Here is a 23036-nt window from a genome sequence, read left to right as displayed (position 1 = left end):
AAGATTAGCGACCCTAGTGGCCGACACAAACACCGGGCCCATCTAGGAGTGGCACTGCAGTGTCACGCAGGGTGTCCCTTCCAAAAAACCCACCCCAATCAGCACATGATGCAAAGAAAAAGAAAAGAAAAAAGAGGTGCAAGATGGAATTATCCTTGGGCCCTCCCACCCACCCTTATGTTGTATAAACAAAACAGGACATGCACACTTTAACCAACCCATCATTTCAGTGACAGGGTCTGCCACACGACTGTGACTGATATGACGGGTTGGTTTGGACCCCCCCCAAAAAAGAAGCAATTAATCTCTCCTTGCACAAACTGGCTCTACAGAGGCAAGATGTCCACCTCATCTTCACCCTCCGATATATCACCGTGTACATCCCCCTCCTCACAGATTATCAATTCGTCCCCACTGGAATCCACCATCTCAGCTCCCTGTGTACTTTGTGGAGGCAATTGCTGCTGGTCAATGTCTCCGCGGAGGAATTGATTATAATTCATTTTAATGAACATCATCTTCTCCACATTTTCTGGATGTAACCTCGTACGCCGATTGCTGACAAGGTGAGCGGCGGCACTAAACACTCTTTCGGAGTACACACTTGTGGGAGGGCAACTTAGGTAGAATAAAGCCAGTTTGTGCAAGGGCCTCCAAATTGCCTCTTTTTCCTGCCAGTATAAGTACGGACTGTGTGACGTGCCTACTTGGATGCGGTCACTCATATAATCCTCCACCATTCTATCAATGTTGAGAGAATCATATGCAGTGACAGTAGACGACATGTCCGTAATCGTTGTCAGGTCCTTCAGTCCGGACCAGATGTCAGCATCAGCAGTCGCTCCAGACTGCCCTGCATCACCGCCAGCGGGTGGGCTCGGAATTCTGAGCCTTTTCCTCGCACCCCCAGTTGCGGGAGAATGTGAAGGAGGAGATGTTGACAGGTCGCGTTCCGCTTGACTTGACAATTTTGTCACCAGCAGGTCTTTCAACCCCAGCAGACCTGTGTCTGCCGGAAAGAGAGATCCAAGGTAGGCTTTAAATCTAGGATCGAGCACGGTGGCCAAAATGTAGTGCTCTGATTTCAACAGATTGACCACCCGTGAATCCTTGTTAAGCGAATTAAGGGCTGCATCCACAAGTCCCACATGCCTAGCGGAATCGCTCCGTGTTAGCTCCTCCTTCAATGCCTCCAGCTTCTTCTGCAAAAGCCTGATGAGGGGAATGACCTGACTCAGGCTGGCAGTGTCTGAACTGACTTCACGTGTGGCAAGTTCAAAGGGCATCAGAACCTTGCACAACGTTGAAATCATTCTCCACTGCACTTGAGACAGGTGCATTCCACCTACTATATCGTGCTCAATTGTATAGGCTTGAATGGCCTTTTGCTGCTCCTCCAACCTCTGAAGCATATAGAGGGTTGAATTCCACCTCGTTACCACTTCTTGCTTCAGATGATGGCAGGGCAGGTTCAGTAGTTTTTGGTGGTGCTCCAGTTTTCTGTACGTGGTGCCTGTACGCCGAAAGTGTCCCGCAATTCTTCTGGCCACCGACAGCATCTCTTGCACGCCCCTGTCGTTTTTTTAAAAATTCTGCACCACCAAATTCAAGGTATGTGCAAAACATGGGACGTGCTGGAATTGGCCCAGATTTAATGCACACACAATATTGCTGGCGTTGTCCGATGCCACAAATCCACAGGAGAGTCCAATTGGGGTAAGCCATTCCGCGATGATCTTCCTCAGTTGCCGTAAGAGGTTTTCAGCTGTGTGCGTATTCTGGAAAGCGGTGATACAAAGCGTAGCCTGCCTAGGAAAGAGTTGGCGTTTGCGAGATGCTGCTACTGGTGCCGCCGCTGCTGTTCTTACGGCGGGAGTCCATACATCTACCCAGTGGGCTGTCACAGTCATATAGTCCTGACCCTGCCCTGCTCCACTTGTCCACATGTCCGTGGTTAAGTGGACATTGGGTACAGCTGCATTTTTTAGGACACTGGTGACTCTTTTTCTGAGGTCTGTGTACATTTTCGGTATCGCCTGCCTAGAGAAATGGAACCTAGATGGTATTTGGTACCGGGGACACAGTACCTCCAACAAGTCTCTAGTTGGCTCTGCAGTAATGATGGATACCGGAACCACGTTTCTCACCACCCAGGATGCCAAGGCCTCAGTTATCCGCTTTGCAGTAGGATGACTGCTGTGATATTTCATCTTCCTCGCAAAGGACTGTTGAACAGTCAATTGCTTACTGGAAGTAGTACAAGTGGGCTTACGACTTCCCCTCTGGGATGACCATCGACTCCCAGCGGCAACAACAGCAGCGCCAGCAGCAGTAGGCGTTACACGCAAGGATGCATCGGAGGAATCCCAGGCAGGAGAGGACTCGTCAGACTTGCCAGTGACATGGCCTGCAGGACTATTGGCATTCCTGGGGAAGGAGGAAATTGACACTGAGGGAGTTGGTGGGGTGGTTTGCGTGAGCTTGGTTACAAGAGGAAGGGATTTACTGGTCAGTGGACTGCTTCCGCTGTCACCCAAAGTTTTTGAACTTGTCACTGACTTATTATGAATGCGCTGCAGGTGACGTATAAGGGAGGATGTTCCGAGGTGGTTAACGTCCTTACCCCTACTTATTACAGCTTGACAAAGGGAACACACGGCTTGACACCTGTTGTCCGCATTTGTGGTGAAATACCTCCACACCGAAGAGCTGATTTTTTTGGTATTTTCACCTGGCATGTCAACGGCCATATTCCTCCCACGGACAACAGGTGTCTCCCCGGGTGCCTGACTTAAACAAACCACCTCACCATCAGAATCCTCCTGGTCAATTTCCTCCCGAGCGCCAGCAACACCCATATCCTCCTCATCCTGGTGTACTTCAACACTGACATCTTCAATCTGACTATCAGGAACTGGACTGCGGGTGCTCCTTCCAGCACTTGCAGGGGGCATGCAAATAGTGGAAGGCGCATGCTCTTCACGTCCAGTGTTGGGAAGGTCAGGCATCGCAAACGACACAATTGGACTCTCCTTGTGGATTTGGGATTTCAAAGAACGCACAGTTCTTTGCGGTGCTTTTGCCAGCTTGAGTCTTTTCAGTTTTCTAGCGAGAGGCTGAGTGCTTCCATCCTCATGTGAAGCTGAACCACTAGCCATGAACATAGGCCAGGGCCTCAGCCGTTCCTTGCCACTCCGTGTGGTAAATGGCATATTGGCAAGTTTACGCTTCTCCTCCGACAATTTTATTTTAGGTTTTGGAGTCCTTTTTTTTCTGATATTTGGTGTTTTGGATTTGACATGCTCTGTACTATGACATTGGGCATCGGCCTTGGCAGACGACGTTGCTGGCATTTCATCGTCTCGGCCATGACTAGTGGCAGCAGCTTCAGCACGAGGTGGAAGTGGATCTTGATCTTTCCCTAATTTTGGAACCTCAACTTTTTTGTTCTCCATATTTTATAGGCAGAACTAAAAGGCACCTCAGGTAAACAATGGAGATGGATGGATTGGATACTAGTATACAATTATGGACGGACTGCCACGGTTAGGTGGTATAAAAAAACCACGGTTAGGTGGTATATATTATAATAATAATACAATTATGGATAGACGGACTGCCTGCCGACTGCCGACACAGAGGTAGCCACAGCCGTGAACTACCGCACTGTACACTGGTTGATAAAGAGATAGTAGTATACTCGTAACAATTAGGATGACACTATGACGGTATAAAGAATGAAAAAAAAACCACGGTTAGGTGGTAGGTATATAATAATAAATAATACAATTCTGGTCGGACGGACTGCCTGCCGTGTGCCGACACAGAGGTAGCCACAGCCGTGAACTACCGCACTGTACACTGGTTGATAAAGAGATAGTAGTATACTCGTAACAATTAGGATGACACTATGACGGTATAAAGAATGAAAAAAAAAACCACGGTTAGGTGGTAGGTATATAATAATAAATAATACAATTCTGGTCGGACGGACTGCCTGCCGTGTGCCGACACAGAGGTAGCCACAGCCGTGAACTACCGCACTGTACACTGGTTGATAAAGAGATAGTAGTATACTCGTAACAATTAGGATGACACTATGACGGTATAAAGAATGAAAAAAAAACCACGGTTAGGTGGTAGGTATATAATAATAAATAATACAATTCTGGTCGGACGGACTGCCTGCCGTGTGCCGACACAGAGGTAGCCACAGCCGTGAACTACCGCACTGTACACTGGTTGATAAAGAGATAGTAGTATACTCGTAACAATTAGGATGACACTATGACGGTATAAAGAATGAAAAAAAAAACCACGGTTAGGTGGTAGGTATATAATAATAAATAATACAATTCTGGTCGGACGGACTGCCTGCCGTGTGCCGACACAGAGGTAGCCACAGCCGTGAACTACCGCACTGTACACTGGTTGATAAAGAGATAGTAGTATACTCGTAACAATTAGGATGACACTATGACGGTATAAAGAATGAAAAAAAAACCACGGTTAGGTGGTAGGTATATAATAATAAATAATACAATTCTGGTCGGACGGACTGCCTGCCGTGTGCCGACACAGAGGTAGCCACAGCCGTGAACTACCGCACTGTACACTGGTTGATAAAGAGATAGTAGTATACTCGTAACAATTAGGATGACACTATGACGGTATAAAGAATGAAAAAAAAAACCACGGTTAGGTGGTAGGTATATAATAATAAATAATACAATTCTGGTCGGACGGACTGCCTGCCGTGTGCCGACACAGAGGTAGCCACATCCGTGAACTACCGCACTGTACACTGGTTGATAAAGAGATAGTAGTATACTCGTAACAATTAGGATGACACTATGACGGTATAAAGAATGAAAAAAAAAACCACGGTTAGGTGGTAGGTATATAATAATAAATAATACAATTCTGGTCGGACGGACTGCCTGCCGTGTGCCGACACAGAGGTAGCCACAGCCGTGAACTACCGCACTGTACACTGGTTGATAAAGAGATAGTAGTATACTCGTAACAATTAGGATGACACTATGACGGTATAAAGAATGAAAAAAAAAAACCACGGTTAGGTGGTAGGTATATAATAATAAATAATACAATTCTGGTCGGACGGACTGCCTGCCGTGTGCCGACACAGAGGTAGCCACAGCCGTGAACTACCGCACTGTACACTGGTTGATAAAGAGATAGTAGTATACTCGTAACAATTAGGATGACACTATGACGGTATAAAGAATGAAAAAAAAAACCACGGTTAGGTGGTAGGTATATAATAATAAATAATACAATTCTGGTCGGACGGACTGCCTGCCGTGTGCCGACACAGAGGTAGCCACAGCCGTGAACTACCGCACTGTACACTGGTTGATAAAGAGATAGTAGTATACTCGTAACAATTAGGATGACACTATGACGGTATAAAGAATGAAAAAAAAACCACGGTTAGGTGGTAGGTATATAATAATAAATAATACAATTCTGGTCGGACGGACTGCCTGCCGTGTGCCGACACAGAGGTAGCCACAGCCGTGAACTACCGCACTGTACACTGGTTGATAAAGAGATAGTAGTATACTCGTAACAATTAGGATGACACTATGACGGTATAAAGAATGAAAAAAAAAACCACGGTTAGGTGGTAGGTATATAATAATAAATAATACAATTCTGGTCGGACGGACTGCCTGCCGTGTGCCGACACAGAGGTAGCCACAGCCGTGAACTACCGCACTGTACACTGGTTGATAAAGAGATAGTAGTATACTCGTAACAATTAGGATGACACTATGACGGTATAAAGAATGAAAAAAAAACCACGGTTAGGTGGTAGGTATATAATAATAAATAATACAATTCTGGTCGGACGGACTGCCTGCCGTGTGCCGACACAGAGGTAGCCACAGCCGTGAACTACCGCACTGTACACTGGTTGATAAAGAGATAGTAGTATACTCGTAACAATTAGGATGACACTATGACGGTATAAAGAATGAAAAAAAAAACCACGGTTAGGTGGTAGGTATATAATAATAAATAATACAATTCTGGTCGGACGGACTGCCTGCCGTGTGCCGACACAGAGGTAGCCACAGCCGTGAACTACCGCACTGTACACTGGTTGATAAAGAGATAGTAGTATACTCGTAACAATTAGGATGACACTATGACGGTATAAAGAATGAAAAAAAAACCACGGTTAGGTGGTAGGTATATAATAATAAATAATACAATTCTGGTCGGACGGACTGCCTGCCGTGTGCCGACACAGAGGTAGCCACAGCCGTGAACTACCGCACTGTACACTGGTTGATAAAGAGATAGTAGTATACTCGTAACAATTAGGATGACACTATGACGGTATAAAGAATGAAAAAAAAAACCACGGTTAGGTGGTAGGTATATAATAATAAATAATACAATTCTGGTCGGACGGACTGCCTGCCGTGTGCCGACACAGAGGTAGCCACAGCCGTGAACTACCGCACTGTACACTGGTTGATAAAGAGATAGTAGTATACTCGTAACAATTAGGATGACACTATGACGGTATAAAGAATGAAAAAAAAAACCACGGTTAGGTGGTAGGTATATAATAATAAATAATACAATTCTGGTCGGACGGACTGCCTGCCGTGTGCCGACACAGAGGTAGCCACAGCCGTGAACTACCGCACTGTACACTGGTTGATAAAGAGATAGTAGTATACTCGTAACAATTAGGATGACACTATGACGGTATAAAGAATGAAAAAAAAAACCACGGTTAGGTGGTAGGTATATAATAATAAATAATACAATTCTGGTCGGACGGACTGCCTGCCGTGTGCCGACACAGAGGTAGCCACAGCCGTGAACTACCGCACTGTACACTGGTTGATAAAGAGATAGTAGTATACTCGTAACAATTAGGATGACACTATGACGGTATAAAGAATGAAAAAAAAAACACGGTTAGGTGGTAGGTATATAATAATAAATAATACAATTCTGGTCGGACGGACTGCCTGCCGTGTGCCGACACAGAGGTAGCCACAGCCGTGAACTACCGCACTGTACTGTGTCTGCTGCTAATATAGACTGGTTGATATTTAAAGAGATATTAGTAGTATACAACAATACTATACTGGTGGTCAGGCACTGGTCACCACTCCTGCAGCAAAAGTGTGCACTGTTAATTAATATAATTGTACTCCTGGCTCCTGCTAACAACCTGCAGTGCTCCCCAGTCTCCCCCACAATTAATTATAAGCTTTTAATTTATACATTGATGACTGTGCAGCACACTGGGCTGAGCTGAGTGCACACAGACTGAGTCACACTGTGTGACTGACTGTGCTGTGTATCGTTTTTTTTTTCAGGCAGAGAACGGATATAGCAGAGAGAAGTGAACGGATATATTATATTAAATAAAAGTTAACTAGCAACTGCACTGGTCACTGACTGTGGTAAACTAACTCTGTCTGCGACTCTGCACAATCTCTCTCTCTCTATCTAATCTATCTCTATTCTAATGGAGAGGACGCCAGACACGTCCTCTCCCTATCAATCTCAATGCACGAGTGAAAATGGCGGCGACGCGCGGCTCCTTATATAGAATCCGAGTCTCGCGATAGAATCCGAGCCTCGCGAGAATCCGACAGCGTCATGATGACGTTCGGGCGCGCTCGGGTTAACCGAGCAAGGCGGGAAGATCCGAGTCGCTCGGACCCGTGAAAAAAAACATGAAGTTCGGGCGGGTTCGGATTCCGAGGAACCGAACCCGCTCATCTCTAGTATATTTACTAAAGTGCTGGTTTATAGAAGCAGAGATGTTGCTCGTAGCAACCAATCAGATTCAACTTTTCTTAAAGTCATGGCCAAAGGTTTTGAGAATGACACAAATATAATTTTTTCACAAAGTCTGCTGCCTCAGTTTTTATGATGGCAATTTGCATATACTCCATAATATCATGATGAGTGATCAGATGAATTGCAAATAATTGCAAAGTCCCCCTTTGCCATGACAATGAACATAAAAGCTCATTCAGGTTGGATCGTAATTGGCGATCCAACCGCAAAAATTACAATAATGATGCGGGCACATGCGCAGGGCCCGTCCTGTGCACGTGCCCACATTTACTGCGGGTGCCCCACAGTAAATGCAAACATCTCTGCCTGTCAATTAGACAGACGCGCTCGTGGGGTGGGAGGGGGGCTGCAACGTTCCTTTTCCAAGGTGGAGATGGAGCAGTGCGGTGGCGGAGAAATGGGGGTGTGGCTGCGTGAACAGAGAGCGTGTAATTTGCATGATCGGGGAGGCTGCGTGATGTCATACACAGCCGCTTCAATCAAAAAGATGGCAGTGGGCCCTCTTGCCATCGAAGCCAAGCTGCGCTGGCTGGAGGCTTTCCTACTTACTGTGACCCACGCACTAATTGCAGCACAATCACAAGTAGTTCAGGTTGTAGAGGGGGGCCGGTGGTTAGCATACTAGGTGGCCTTGCCCTGCGATGGCCGGCCCCCAGAATGCGAGATTAAGGATTGCAAATTCTGCTAAAAAGTGGAATTTGCAATCCTTACTGAATAAGGTCCATAATCAAAAACAAAATTTCCACTACTTTTCAGCCCTGACACAAAATGACCAGCTGACATCATGTCAGTGATTCTCTTATTAACACAGGTGAGAGTGTTGACTAGGACAAGGCCGGAGATCACTTTGTCATGCTGATTGAGTTAGAATAACAGATTGGAAGCTTTAAAAGGAGGGTGGTGCTTGAAATCATTGTTAACCATGGTTACTTGCAAGGAAACACATGCAGTCACCATTGCTTTGCAGAAAAAGGGCTTCACAGGCAAGGATATTGCTGCAAGTAAGATTGCACCTAACTCAACCATTTATCGGATCATTAATAACTTCAAGGAAAGAGGTTCAAAAGTTGTGAAGGTGGCTTCAGGGTGCTCAAGAACATCCAGCAAGCACCAGGACCATCTCCTAAACATAATTCAGCTGCAGGATCGGGGCACCACCAGTACAGATCATGCTCAGGAATGGCAGCAGACAGGTGTGAGTGAATCTGCATGCACATTGAGGCAAAGACTTTTGGGGGTTGGCCTGGTATTAAGAGCTAAGCTAAGAAGCCACTTCTCTCCAGGAAAAACATCAGGGACACACTGATATTCTGCAAAAGGTCTAGGGATTGGACTGCTGAGGACTGGGGTAAAGTCATTTTCTGTGATAAATCCCTGTTACTGGGGCTACACTGTTTCGAGGGCTACCAGGTGACACCCGGTGGTGCTCATACAATTACGCTTGCCCAGCAGTCCTTTTGCCTCCTGCTAAGCTAGGCTATGCCTTTAGCAGCCACCTTTCCAGGGTGAATTAGGTCCGCCTTGTACTCAGATGTCCCCAGGTCTTATGGATGGACAATGCAGCTATTGTAGGCTGGGCAAGAGTAAGGTATAGGGGTCATTCAGAGTTGATCGCTTGCTAGCTACTTTTAGCAGCCAAGCAAATGCATAGTAGTCGCCCACGGGAGAGTGTATTTTTGCTTTGCAAGGGTGCAAACGTGTGCGCAGCTGATCGGGACAAAAAAGTTTTTGCAGTTTCTGAGTAGCCCTGGACTTATTCAGCCCTTGTGATCACTTCAGTCTTTTTGGTCCCAGAATTTTCCAAACACTCCCTGAAAACGAACAGTTGACACCCACAAATGCCTTCTTCCTGTCAATCTCCTTGCGATCCGCTGTGCGAACGGATTCTACATTAAATCCATCACCCAGCAACTATCTGCTTTGTACCCGTACAACGTGCCTGTGCATTGCGGTGCTTATGCATGCGCAGTAGTGACCTGATCGCTGCTCTGCGAAAAATGGCAGCGAGCGATCAACTCGTAATGACCCCCATAGTGTGAAGAGGTGCTCACCGTATGCAACCAAAACTGACTGCCAAATTCTCAATTTGTTATTTATAACAGAGTGTATGTGAGTGCAACAATGCACAGGATGGAGTCAGCGACTGGGTATAACTGTATATAAATGCAACAATGCACAAGGTGGAATAAGCGACTGCGTATAACTGTATATAAATCCAACAATGCACAAGGTGGAGTAAATGTCTACGTATAACGGTATATAAATGCAACAATGCACAACATGGTAAACAAAAAGAGCAAAAGGTAATAATCTGTGTGGAAGGTCCACACAAAAACCTGATTTCTAGGTGGACTGGATCTGATCAGGAACATGATCAAGACTAGGTAACCAATTTCAGGAACACACTGAGCTGTCAGGTTCTCACATATCTCTTAGGATCTCTTAAGTCAGGGATTTGCCCTCCTTATATTATACCCTTTTGATTCAGGACTCTCATTGGTGAGATTGAGGGATCTCTCCTCCCACGGCGGCTCTCCAGCTGGTGGGACAAGTGTCCATCACCTAACACCAAAAGCAGATCCACTTTACCTTCTCTTTCTAAGTATTGTCTGAACTCTCATCATTGATTCAGGAGATGGTTGCATAATAATACTTATAACCTACTATCATACATCACTGCTTATGCCCAATACCGTCCGATCTAGGAAGCCAAACAGCTGAGGTCCAGGTTAGTACCCGGTGGGGGACCATCAGGGAATACCTAGTGTAGTAGGTTTAGAACTAGGAAAAACTCCTCTCTAACATTGACAGCAGATTCACATTTTTTCTATTATTCTAACTTGACTATCAGAGGCATCCCACCTAAAATCCAGGCATTACCTTAATACATAGACATTTGAGCCATCTTGAGTCAAGGTTTGAGATATTGTATTATTTATACTAGTTCGCCACAGTATGTACTTGGACAATAATTATTTTTTCTCGCCGCCGGATTGGATTGCATATATTCTGATTATAAATATTATATTTATTCTAAATACAGTAGTTAACGATTTATGCTTCCACTGCCAACCGCTTTTTAATTTGTCTTATAATTGTCCTGTTTGATTTGTCTTTGGAATTGTTTGTTTATTTGTCCTCAGGAGACTAATCAATTTTTTAATTATCTGTAATTAAAGTTAGGTTTTAACTTTTTCACATAAAAATATTTCATTATTCCTTCACAAGAGTGCGCCCACAAAGAAGTCTACTTTCTTTATCTTGTACCTTAGGTTTACAGTAAGCAATTACTAACTTCTGGGTGCACCACCAGTTAAACATATAGGGCATTTTTGCCCAGATATCAGGCATATACTGGTTAATATAATAATTTTTGTTGATGATTATACACCAGTGTGGAATCAAACCTATATTTGTTTGCAACGTCTCACACATAGCAGGAACTATAACAAGCACAGGAGAGGAAACAGGAAGGGAATATAAAGGGAGACACTCCCAATCAGAACAGCCAGAAAAACCAAGCCTCATGATGAGAAGATACAATGCAGTTGGACAGCTAGACACCCAGAGGCAAACTACTAATTAAACAACAGTTGAGGCTGAACACAGGGATACATGCAGGAATCTAGCTGATGGAGTGTAGTAATACAAATGCACCAATAGCTGCTTGTAACAGTACCCCCCTCCCTTTTATGAGGGATTAAGAAACCCCTAGATCCAGGTTTCTGTGGATATTTCTTGAAAAATCCTTTCTTTAGTTCAGGAGCATGGAGGAACCTCCCAGACACCCAAGCTCTCTCCTCAGGACCATAGCCCTTCCAATGGACAAGAAAGTGTACCTGCCCACGTACAAATTTGGAGTCTAAGATTTTCTCCACAATGAACTCCTGATTCCCTTGAACTATGGCTGGGGCAGGTCTCTGGAACTTCCGATCTTAAACTTTCTGGAAATAAATGCTGGTTTGAACAATGAACAATGAGAGGTATTATTTATATTTAAAGATCTGAGTAACTGCAGACAGAAAACAACAGGATTGGTTTTTTGAATCATTTGAAATGGCCCAAATGTAACGGGGACCCAATTTTTGAGATGGCTGGTGGAGCTTGATATTCTAGGCAGACAGCCACACCATGTCTCCTACTTTGAAAGAGCAGGGTTTCCAAAATATATCCGCAGACCTCTTGGACCATACCTCAGCATCTTTTAAGGCTTGATGTACTTTCCTCCAGATTTTCCTGAGATGAGCTACCGGAGGAAAAGAAGAACCTGACTGTTGTGATCAAATGAAATTATTAGATTTGGGATGGAAACCAAAACAACAAAAGAAAGAAGACATGGAGGTTGAAGAATGTCCAGAATTGTTGTATGCATATTCTGCAAAGGGTAGATGGTCGACCCAATCATCCTGACATTTTGAAACATAACACCGTAGATACTGCTCCAAGGACTGAGTTATTTGTTCAGTCTGTCCGTTGGATTGTGAATGATATCCTGAGGAAAGGCTAATGTTAATACCCAATTCAGAGCAGAAGGACTTCCAGAAGCGAGCCACAAACTGAGTGCCCCTATCAGAGACAATGTCCAAAGGCAATCCATGAACTTGAAAGACATGTTGAATGAAGAAAGCGACAATATCTTTGGCACTAGGCAATTTGGACCTGGGCATGAAGTGAGACATTTTACTGAAACGGTCGACCACAACCTAAATAACCGAACACTTGGAAGATTTTGGCAGATCCACAACCAAATCCATAGATAAATGAGTCCATGGTTTGGAGGTTACAGAGAAAGGAAGCAACTGTTCTGAAGCAAGGACTCGAGGGGACTTGTTTTTGACACAGACGTTAAATGCCCTTACAAATTCCTGAACGTCCTTCTTGATAGTTGACCACCATACTGAATGAGAAAGAAGGTCCAAAGTTTTAGTAACCTCTGGATGCCCCAAGGTCTTATTGAAATCGAACTCAGATAAAACAGCAGATCTGATTTTTTCCCGAACAAACAGCAGTAAACTGGGAGTTTCGGATGGGGCTTGCCCTTGTGCTGATTGTATGCGTGATTTGAAATCCATGGTTAGACCAGCAAGAATTCACTTTGGAGAAACAATAGGCACAGGTGATGCAGAAACGTTTACATTCTTGGATCGCTGCCTAAAAGTAATCAAGAAATTGAATCTAGCAAAAAACAGTACCCATTTGGCCTGTCGGGAATTCCATCCCTTTGTTGATTCAATATACGTCAGGTTTTTCTGATCAGCAAACACCATAATCGTATGTCTTCCCCCCTCCAGCCAGTGTCTCTATTCCTCCAGGGCCCATTTGACCGCCAAGAGTTCTTGATTCCCAACTTCATAATTAACTCCTGCAGAGGAAAATTTTCATGAGAAAAAGTCACAGGGGTGGAGATTATGGTCAACTGGATTTTCCTGAGAAAGAATAGCCCCAACTCCCACTTTGGAGGCATCTACTTCCATGATAAAGGGCAAATCTGGATCAGGGTGCCGGAGAACAGGAGCTGCGATAAATGCTTTTTTTTAGATCCTCAAATGCCTTAATCGCCTGTGGTGACCAACGAGTAGGATCTGCACCTTTCTTGGTTACATTCACTATAGGAGCTACAATGGTAGAGAAGGAATGAATAAATCTTCAGTAAAAATTAGAGAAACCAAAGTGTTGTATGGCTTTCAAACTAGTTGGACGGACCCAATCAAGAACTGCCTGGAGTTTCTTAGGATCCATGGCAAATCCTTTGGATGTGATAATGTACCCAAGGAAAGCTACCTTCTCCACCTCGGATTCACACTTCTCTAATTTTGCGTAAAGATGATTTTGTCTGACTTTTAAGAGAACATCCTTAAAGTGAATACAATGTTCCTGGATGTTACGTGAATAAATCAAGATATCATCTAAATAGATGACCACAAATTTTCCCAGGAATTCTCTGAGAACATTATTAATGAGATCCTGAAAGACAGCAGGAGCATTAGAAAGTCCAAATGGCATAACTAAATACTCATAATGACCTGTATGAGTATTAAAGGCGGTCTTCCATTCATCCCCCTGCTGGATCCGTATAAGGTTGTATGTGCCACGCAAATCAATTTTAGAAAAGATTATAGTCTCACTCAGTTGATCAAACAAAACAGAAATTAAAGGTAAGGGGTAAGAATTTTTTATCATCACCTTATTCAGACCCCTATAGTCAATGCATGTCCGCAATGAGCCGTCTTTCTTGCCCACAAGAAAAAAACTGCTCCTACCGGTGATTTGGAAGGGTGAGTAAAACCCTTCTCCAAACTCTCCTGGATGTACTCCTCCATGGCTTTAGTCTCGGGCAGAGATAATGCATAAAGCCGACCCTTAGGAAGCTTGGCTCCAGGCATAAGATTGATTGCACAATCATAGGATTGATGAGAAGGCAGTGACTCAGCTTGCTGCTTGGAGAAGACATCCACATAAGCCAAGTATTGGTTTAGCAACCCCTCCAGAACCAGTTCTGCCAACCTAATTGGTCGTCTTGAGGAAGTCCCGGGAGACGGGACGAAACGCGTTGACGTCACTCCTTTTGCTCAGCCCACAGACGCACTGACCGCTGCCAGCCACATTCCTTTGCAGCGGTGAATTTGAATTTGATAATCAGCCTCAGAGAATCTGTACCGGTACGCCAGGTCAGCATACCACTGCAGCGTCCATACCCGCCCGCCAGGACAGAATCAACTGCACCGTGATAGTGCCGGCGGCGGACGCTTGGAAGTTATCCCGGTACCTCCTGCGCTGCGAGACTGAATCTTCCCGCAGGTCGGGTAAATATTATCAGCGGCATTTCCTCTGCACTGGGACGCCAGTAGCATAGAGGACGGGAGCTACAATCATTCTTATACAGGCTGTATTAACTGTTGCAATTCAGTTTTATTGATACAAAGAGACCAAAACTAGGTCTATGTGGCAGCATTGAAGTTACATTGTTACAAATCATTTCAACAAAGTGACATATTTAGAACGTCTATCAGTGTGCTTGAGCTTTCTTTTATCAATGGTTTTTATTGTACTATATTGTGTGTGTAAATAAATTTGTTTAAATTTTATCAGCAAGTTCCATATGTGTTTTAAATTGATTTAAGCAGACACCTGTGTATCTATTAATTTTTAATCAATTATCAATAAGCATACATCAAGCGCAGCACTCTTGTGTATATAACCTAATTGGTATGGACAAACAATTTGCAGCACATTCAGAACTCCAGGAAATAAGATTGACGGTACTCCAGTTAAATGTTGTATTATGTGTTTTTAGCCAAAGCAGACACAATACAACTGGAGTAAGTTGACAGTGACCGAGGAGAAAGGGTAACTCCTCAAAATTAAATATTCCAATGGAAAAATGTAGAACTGATGTCCGAGTGGTAATCCGACCATTGAGGAGCAGATTCCCATCCAAGCCACAGATGCAAATTGTCGAATCAAGATCCTGTGTAGAAATTCCTTGGGCACAAGCAAACTCCAAATCCATAAAATTTCTAGCGGCACCGGAATCCAAGAAGGCCCAGACTTCAACTTGGGTGGTAGCAGTAGAAAACTTAGCTGGGAGCAAGAACAAAATATTTGGGGAGATGGAAGAGAGACCTGAGAAAATCCCCCCGCGTTAATTCTCAGGTCTACTTGTTTTCCACCTTCTGCAGACAAGCACTTGCCAAATGCCCTTTGCTCCAGCAATACAGACACAAGCCTAGGTTAAGTCTCCTAGCCTTCTCCCTGGGAGTCAAGCAGAAGGCCCCAATCTGCATGGGTTAAACTGCATCTTCTGCTACTTCCAGAACTGTCCACCGGGGTGAAGGTGAGGGAACCTCCTTTTCCAGCCTTCACTCTCAGAGCTTTCTGTTAACCTTGATGGCTAATTCCATGAGGGCATACAAGGTGGCAGGGGTAGGATACTGAACCAGGAAATCCTTGATTTGTTCAGTAAGGCCCAAACAAAATGGCCTGTGGAGAGCTGGGTCATTCCAACTACAATCATTGGGCCAACGGTGAAATTCTGTGCAATAAATCTCAGCTGAATTTCTCCCCTGCTTTAGAGAATGAAGATGGGCTTCTGCTTCCACAGTAGTCAAACAAGAATGATCTGCAGGAAGCCCAAAAGACCAGGATTGCGGATCACCCTGCAAGAGGGAAATAACAATACCCACCCGCTGGTTCTGTGATCCAGAAGAATGAGGACTAAGCTGGAAATAGAACTTACAGCTCTCTCAAAAATTAACAGTTTGCAATCCCTGGTGAATCTGTCAGGGAGATTTTGGCTCCCTTGGTATTGGTGGCAAGGAGGACTGGGTTATTTGAGCTGCCTCCTGAGAATCCACTCGGAGAGAAGGATCCTGTAGTTGCTGGGTCAAACCCTGGATCTGGTTTGCCAAGATCTGAGCGGCATTCTGCTGAGCTGGATTCATCAGGAAAAAATGACACGTTAAGATAAAGTTAGGGCTGGTTATACTGTTATGGGGACGACTCTGTTTCAAGGGCTACCAGGTGACATCCGGTGGCGCTCACACAATTATGCTTGCCCAGCAGTCCGTTAGCCTCCTGCTAAGCTAGGCTTCACCTTTAATCTGTGTCGATGGTCCATGCAAAAACCTGATTTCTAGGTGGACTGGATCTGATCAGGAACATGATCAAGACTAAGTAACGGATTTCAGGAACACACTGAGCTGACAGGTTCTGACACGTAGCAGGAACTATAATAGCACAGGAGAGGAAACAGGAAAGAATATCAAGGGAGAGTCTCCCAATCAGAACAGCCAGAAAAATGAAGCCTCCTGATAAGGAGATACAATGTAGCTGGACAGCTAGACACACAGAGGCAAACTACTAATAATACAACAGCTGAGGCTGAACTAGAAATGTGTGGCTAGCACATTTCGTGTTTTGTGTTTTGGTTTTGGTTCTAATTCCATTTTCGTGTTTTGGTTTTGGCTCGGTTTTGCCAAAACCACACTTTCGTGTTTAGGTTTTGGTTTTGGATCTGGATGATTAAAAAAAAAAAAAAAAAACATACAAACAGCTAAAATCACAGAATTTGTGGGTAATTTTGCGCCTACAGTATTATTAACCTCAATAACAATCATTTCCACTCATTTCCAGTCTGTTCTGAACACCTCACAATATTGTTTTTAGGCCTAAAAGTTGCACCAAGGTGGCTGTATGACTAAGCTAAGCGACACAAGTGTGCGGCACAAACACCTGGCCCATCTAGGAGTGGCACTGCAGTTGCAGACAAGATGGCACTATTCAAAAACTAGTCCCCAAACAGCACATGAGTCAAAGAAAAAAAGAGGTGCAATTAGGTAACTGGATGGCCAAGCTAAGTGACACAAGTGTGCGGCACAAACACCTGGCCCATCTAGGAGTGGCACTGCAGTGGCAGACAGGATGGCAGATTTAAAACATTATCCCCAAACAGCACATGATGCAAAAAAGAAAAAGAGGTGCAATGAGGTAGCTGGATAGCCAAGCTAAGCGACACAAGGGTGCGGCAAAAAACAACTGGCCCATCTAGGAGTGGCACTGCAGTTACAGACAGGATGGCACTTAAAAAAACTAGTCCCCAAACAGCACATGATGCAAAGAAGAAAAAGAGGTGCAAGATGGAATTGTCCTTGGGCCCTCCCACCCACCCTTATGTTGTATAAACAGGACATACACACTTTAACAAACCAATCATTTAAGCGACAGGGTCTGCCACACGACTGTGGCTGAAATGACTGGTTTGTTTGGGCTCCTCCAAAAAAGAAGCAATCAATCTCTCCTTGCACAAACTGGCTCTACAGAGGCAAGATGTCCACCTCATCATCATCCTCTGATTCCTCACCCCTTTCACCGTGTACATCCTCCTCACTGAGTATTAATTCATCCCCACTGAAATCCACAATCACAGGTTCCTGTGTACTTTCTGGAGGCAATTGCTGGTAAAGGTCTTCCCGGAAGACTTTATAATTCATTTTGATGAACATCATCTTCTCCACATTTAGTGGAAGTAACCTCCTATGCAGATCGCTGACAAGGTTACCGGCTGCACTAAACACTCTTTCGGAGTACACACTGGAGGGGGGCAACTTAGGTAAAATAAAGCCAGTTTGTGCAAGGGCCTCCAAATTGCCTCTTTTTCCTGCCAGTATACGTATGGACTGTCTGACATCCCTAATTCTGCACCACCAAATTAATTGTATGTGTAAAACATGGGACGTGCTGGAATTTGCCCAGTTGTAATGCACGTACAATATTGGTGGCGTTGTCCAATATCACAAATCCCCAGGAGAGTCCAATTGGGGTAAGCCATTCTGCAATGATGTTCCTCAGTTTCCTTAAGAGTTTGTCAGCTGTGTGCCTCTTATGGAAAGCGGTGATACATAGCGTAGCATGCTGCTACTGGTGCCGCTGCGGGAGGCCATGCATCTACCCAGTGGGCTGTTACAGTCATATAGTCCTTAGTCTGCCCTGTTCCACTTGTCCACATGTCTGTGGTTAAGTGGACACTGGATACAACCGCATTTTTTAGGACACTGGTGACTCTTTTTCTGAGGTCTGTGTACATTCTCGGTATCACCTGCCTAGAGAAGTGGAACCTAGATGGGATTTGATACCGGTGACACAGTGCCTCAAACAAATCTTTAAGTGACTCTGAACTAATGGTGGATACCAGATGCACCTCTAACACCAACATAGCTGTTAAGGCCTCAGTTATCTGATTTGCAAAAGGATGACTGTTGTCATATTTCATCTTCCTCACAAAGGACTGTTGGACAGTCAATTGCTTACTGGAAGTAGTACAAGTGGTCTTCCGACTTCCCCTCAGCAGTGACAGCAGCAACAGCAGGCGTACCACTCAGGGATCCTATGGAAGAATCCCGGTTAGGAGAGGACTCCTCAGTCTTGACAGTAACATGGCCTGCAGGACTACAGACGTTCCTGACTGAGGAAGTTGACGTTGAGGGAGTTGGTGGTGTGGCTTGCAGGAGCTTGGGTACAGGAGGAAGAAGGGATTTTGGTGTCAGTGGACTGCTTACGCTCTTACCCAAAGTTTCACAACTTGACACTGACTTCCAAAGAATGCGCAGCAGGTGACGTATAAGGGAGGATGTTACTAGGTGGTTAACATCCTTACCCCTACTTATTACAGATTGACAGAGGCAACAGGTGGCTTGACACCTGTTGTCCGGATTTGAGAATAAATAATTCCACACCGAAGAGGTGGCTTTTTTGGTAGCTTGCCCAGGCATCACAATGGGCTTCTTCATCCCAAGGACAACAGGTGTCTTCCCCGGTACCTGACTTAAACAAACCAATCACCATCAGAATCCTCATCGTCAACTTCCTCCTCAGCGCCAGCAACACCCATATCCTCATCCTGGTGTACTTCAACAGTGACATCTTCAATTTGAATATCAGGAACTGGACTGTGGGTGCTCCTTCCAGCACTTGCAGGGGGCGTGCAAATGGTGGAAGGCGCCACCTTTTCCCGTCCAGTGTTGGGAAGGCCAGGCATCGCAACTGCTGACACACTTAGACTCTCCTTGGGGATTTGTGTTACCATCTCAGAGCGCACAGTTCTTTTCTGTGCTCTTTCCAGCTTAACTCTTTTAATTTTTCTAGCGGAAGTATGAGGGTTTCCATCGTCATGTGAAGCTGAACCTCTAGCCATGAACATAGGCCAGGGCCTCAGCCGTTCCTTGCCACTCTGTGTCGTAAATGGCATATTGGCAAGTTTACGTTTCTCCTCAGACGATTTAAATTTCTTTTTTTGGTTCTTTTTACTGAACTTTGTCTTTTTGGATTTTACAATCCCTCTACTATCACATTGGGCATCGGCCTTGGCAGACGATGTTGATGGCATTTCATTGTCTATGTTATGGCTAGTGGCAGCAGTTTCAGCACTAGGAGGAAGTGGTTCTTCTTGATATTTCCCTATTTTCTCCTCAAAATGTTTGTTCTCCATTATTTTTTGGGAGTTATATGAGACAATATGCATCACAGGAATGACTGGAATTACTGATGACACAGGACACTACCACTGGTCTGATGCAGCAGAACACGTTGTTGTTTTAATTATTATACTGCAGCAGTGGACATATAGCAGCAGTGTATATCATCACTGGAATTACTGATGACACAGGACACTACCACTGGTCTGATGCAGCCCATCATGTTGTTATAATTGTTATACTGCAGCAGTGGATATATAGCAGCAGCATATATCGTCACTGGAATTACTGATGACACAGGACACTACCACTGGTCTGATGTAGCCCGACAGGTAGTTATAATTGTTATACTGCAGCAGTGCAGCAGCGTATATCGTCACTGGAATTACTGATGACACAGGACACTACCACTGGTCTGATGCAGCCCAACAGGTTGTTATAATTGTTATACTGCAGCAGTGGATATATAGCAGCAGCGTATATCATCACTGAAATTACTGATGACACAGGACACTACCACTGGTCTGATGCAGCCCATCAGGTTGTTATAATTGTTATACTGCAGCAGTGGATATATAGCAGCAGCATATATCGTCACTGGAATTACTGATGACACAGGACACTACTACTGGTCTGATGTAGCCCAACAGGTTGTTATAATTGTTATACTGCAGCAGTGAATATATAGCAGCAGCGTATATCATCACTGAAATTACGGATGACACAGGACACTACCACTGGTTTGATGTAGCCCAACAGGTTGTTATAATTGTTATACTGCAGCAGTGGATATATAGCAGCAGCGTATATCGTCACTGGAATTACTGATGACACAGGACACTACCACTGGTCTGATGCAGCCCAACAGGTTGTTATAATTGTTATACTGCAGCAGTGGATATATAGCAGCAGCGTATATCGTCACTGGAATTACTGATGACACAGGACACTACCACTGGTCTGCACAACACAGCACCACTTTATACAGCTACACTGGATATATGGCAGCAGATAACACCAACGCTGTGAATGGCTGGACTGATAAAGCACAATACACTGACAACACTGGACTGGTCCGCACAACACAGCACAGCACCACTTTACAGCTACACTGGATATATCTGCCTGGACTGATACAGCTCAATACACTGACTACACTGGACTGGTCTGCACAACACAGCACCACTTTACAGCTACACTGGATATATGGCAGCAGAGAACACCAACACTGTGACTGCCTGAACTGATGCAACACAACAATACACTGAGTGACTAAACTGGACTGAAATGAGTAGCACAACACTTGCCACCCCACTTTCCCGCCCCCACACACAGACAAGGACACGTCCTCTCTATACACTCTCCGAGACTGGAGTGAAAATGGCGGGGACGCGCGGCTCCTTATATGAAATTCAAATTCCGCGAGAATCCGACAGCGGGATGATGACGTTTTGCAGCGTTCGGGTTTCCGAGTCAAGAGGGAAAATCCGAGCCTGGCTCGGATCCGGACTCGGAAGGCAAAGTTCAGTGGGGTTCGGTTCTCTGAGAGCCGAACCTGCTCATCTCTAGTAGTAATACAGGAACCCTCAAAGGAGATGGTTAGAACCAAGAAATTAACCGATTGGTGATCAAAACAGTGTGTGAATTTAAGATTGAACTGACTAGTGTTTAAAAGTGTTACAAACTAGTGACATGCGGTGAGGTCTGTGGCTGGGGAGACACTGGATGATTCACTACCCCCAAACCCCCCCCCCCTACACACACACACACACACACACACACACACACACACACACACACACACACACACACACACACACACACACTATTATTTTTTTTTTAAATGGGGTTCCCCATATTTAACAAAAACCAGCACCATACTTGCCTTGGGAATTGATTTGCTTTACTGAGGATCTTATTCTTAATTTCACAGTATTTTACTGTACATAGAATTAGAGATGTGCGCTTGGATATTTTGGGGGTTTTAGTTTTCTTTTCTTTTCATATTTTGGTTTTGGATTGGTTTTGCCAAAACCACCCTTATGTGTTTTGCTTTTTGTTCTAATTTAAAAAATAAATAAATCATAAAACAGCTAAAATCACAGAATTTGGGGGTGTTTTTGTACCTACAGTATTATTAACCTCAATAACATTCATTTCCACTCATTTCCATTCTATTTTGGACACCTCACAGCTCACAATATTAGGTAGCTTGATGACTAAGCTAAGCGAAAGAAGTGGGTGGCACAAAGACCTGGCACATCTAGGAGTGGCACTGCAGTGGTAGACAGGATGGCAGTTTTAGATACTATGCCCATAAAATGCTCCAAAAAGCCCATAACGCAAAGAAATAAGGTGCAAGATGGAATTGTCCTTGGGCCCTCCCATCCACCCTTATGTTGTATATATTAAACAGGACATGCACAGTTTAACAAACGAATCGTTTTAGCGACAGGGGCCGTCACTTAAGTTGTGGCTGAAATTATTGGTTTGTTTGGGCCCCCACAAAACAATATTTTAGACAGACTTCCTCCGTTAAGAATTACCCTGAGGAAAGCTATTAATCTCAATCTTTTCAGAATTACACTACTGATAATTAGTGATGAGCGGGTTCGGTTTCCGAGAAACCGAACCCCCCCGAACTTTACCCTTTTTACACGGGTCCGAGCCATACTCGGATTCTCCCGTATGGCTCGGCTAACCCGAGCGCGCCCGAACGTCATCATCCCGCTGTCGGATTCTCTCGAGATTCGGATTCTATATAAGCAGCCGCGCGTCGCTGCCATTTTCACACGTGCATTGAGATTGATAGGGAGAGGACATGGCTGGCGTCCTCTCCGTTTATATAGTTATAGTTAGTTGATCTGATTGCTACTGCTTAGCTTATTGTGGGGAGGATTGGGGAGCAGCTGTTAGGAGGAGTACAGTGCAGAGTTTTGCTAGTTTTTTTTAATCTGTTCTCTGCCTGAAAAAAATGCTCCATACCATATCTGTGCTCAGCCTCAGTGTGCTGCATGATATATCTGACTGTGCTGAGTGGTCACACTGCTTAATTGTGGGGGAGACTGGGGAGCAGCTATAGCAGGAGTACAGTGCACAGTTTTGTTGACAGTGACCACCAGTATACGTTTGTCTGCCTGAAAAACACTCCTGTGGTGTCTTTTTTTCTTTATACTATAAGTATAAACGCAGTCTGCTGACAGTGTC

General features: G+C 44.6%; 1 protein-coding gene across 1 annotated transcript in view; it reads right to left on the bottom strand.

The window, feature by feature from the left end:
* LOC134970021 (olfactory receptor 6M1-like) overlaps positions 1-13127 on the bottom strand; it is a 63504-nt gene extending 50377 nt beyond the window's left edge. Inside the window, exon 1 of the mRNA XM_063946155.1 lies at positions 13053-13127. Coding sequence (XP_063802225.1) covers positions 13053-13127 — 75 coding nt within the window. The remainder of the gene's footprint in view (positions 1-13052) is intronic.
* Positions 13128-23036: the final 9909 nt, after the last annotated feature.

This window comes from Pseudophryne corroboree, chromosome 1 (genome assembly GCF_028390025.1).
Source record: "Pseudophryne corroboree isolate aPseCor3 chromosome 1, aPseCor3.hap2, whole genome shotgun sequence".
Classification (NCBI taxonomy): domain Eukaryota; kingdom Metazoa; phylum Chordata; class Amphibia; order Anura; family Myobatrachidae; genus Pseudophryne; species Pseudophryne corroboree.
Note: the sequence above shows the minus strand (reverse complement) of the source record. Positions and strands in the feature narration are given on the sequence as shown.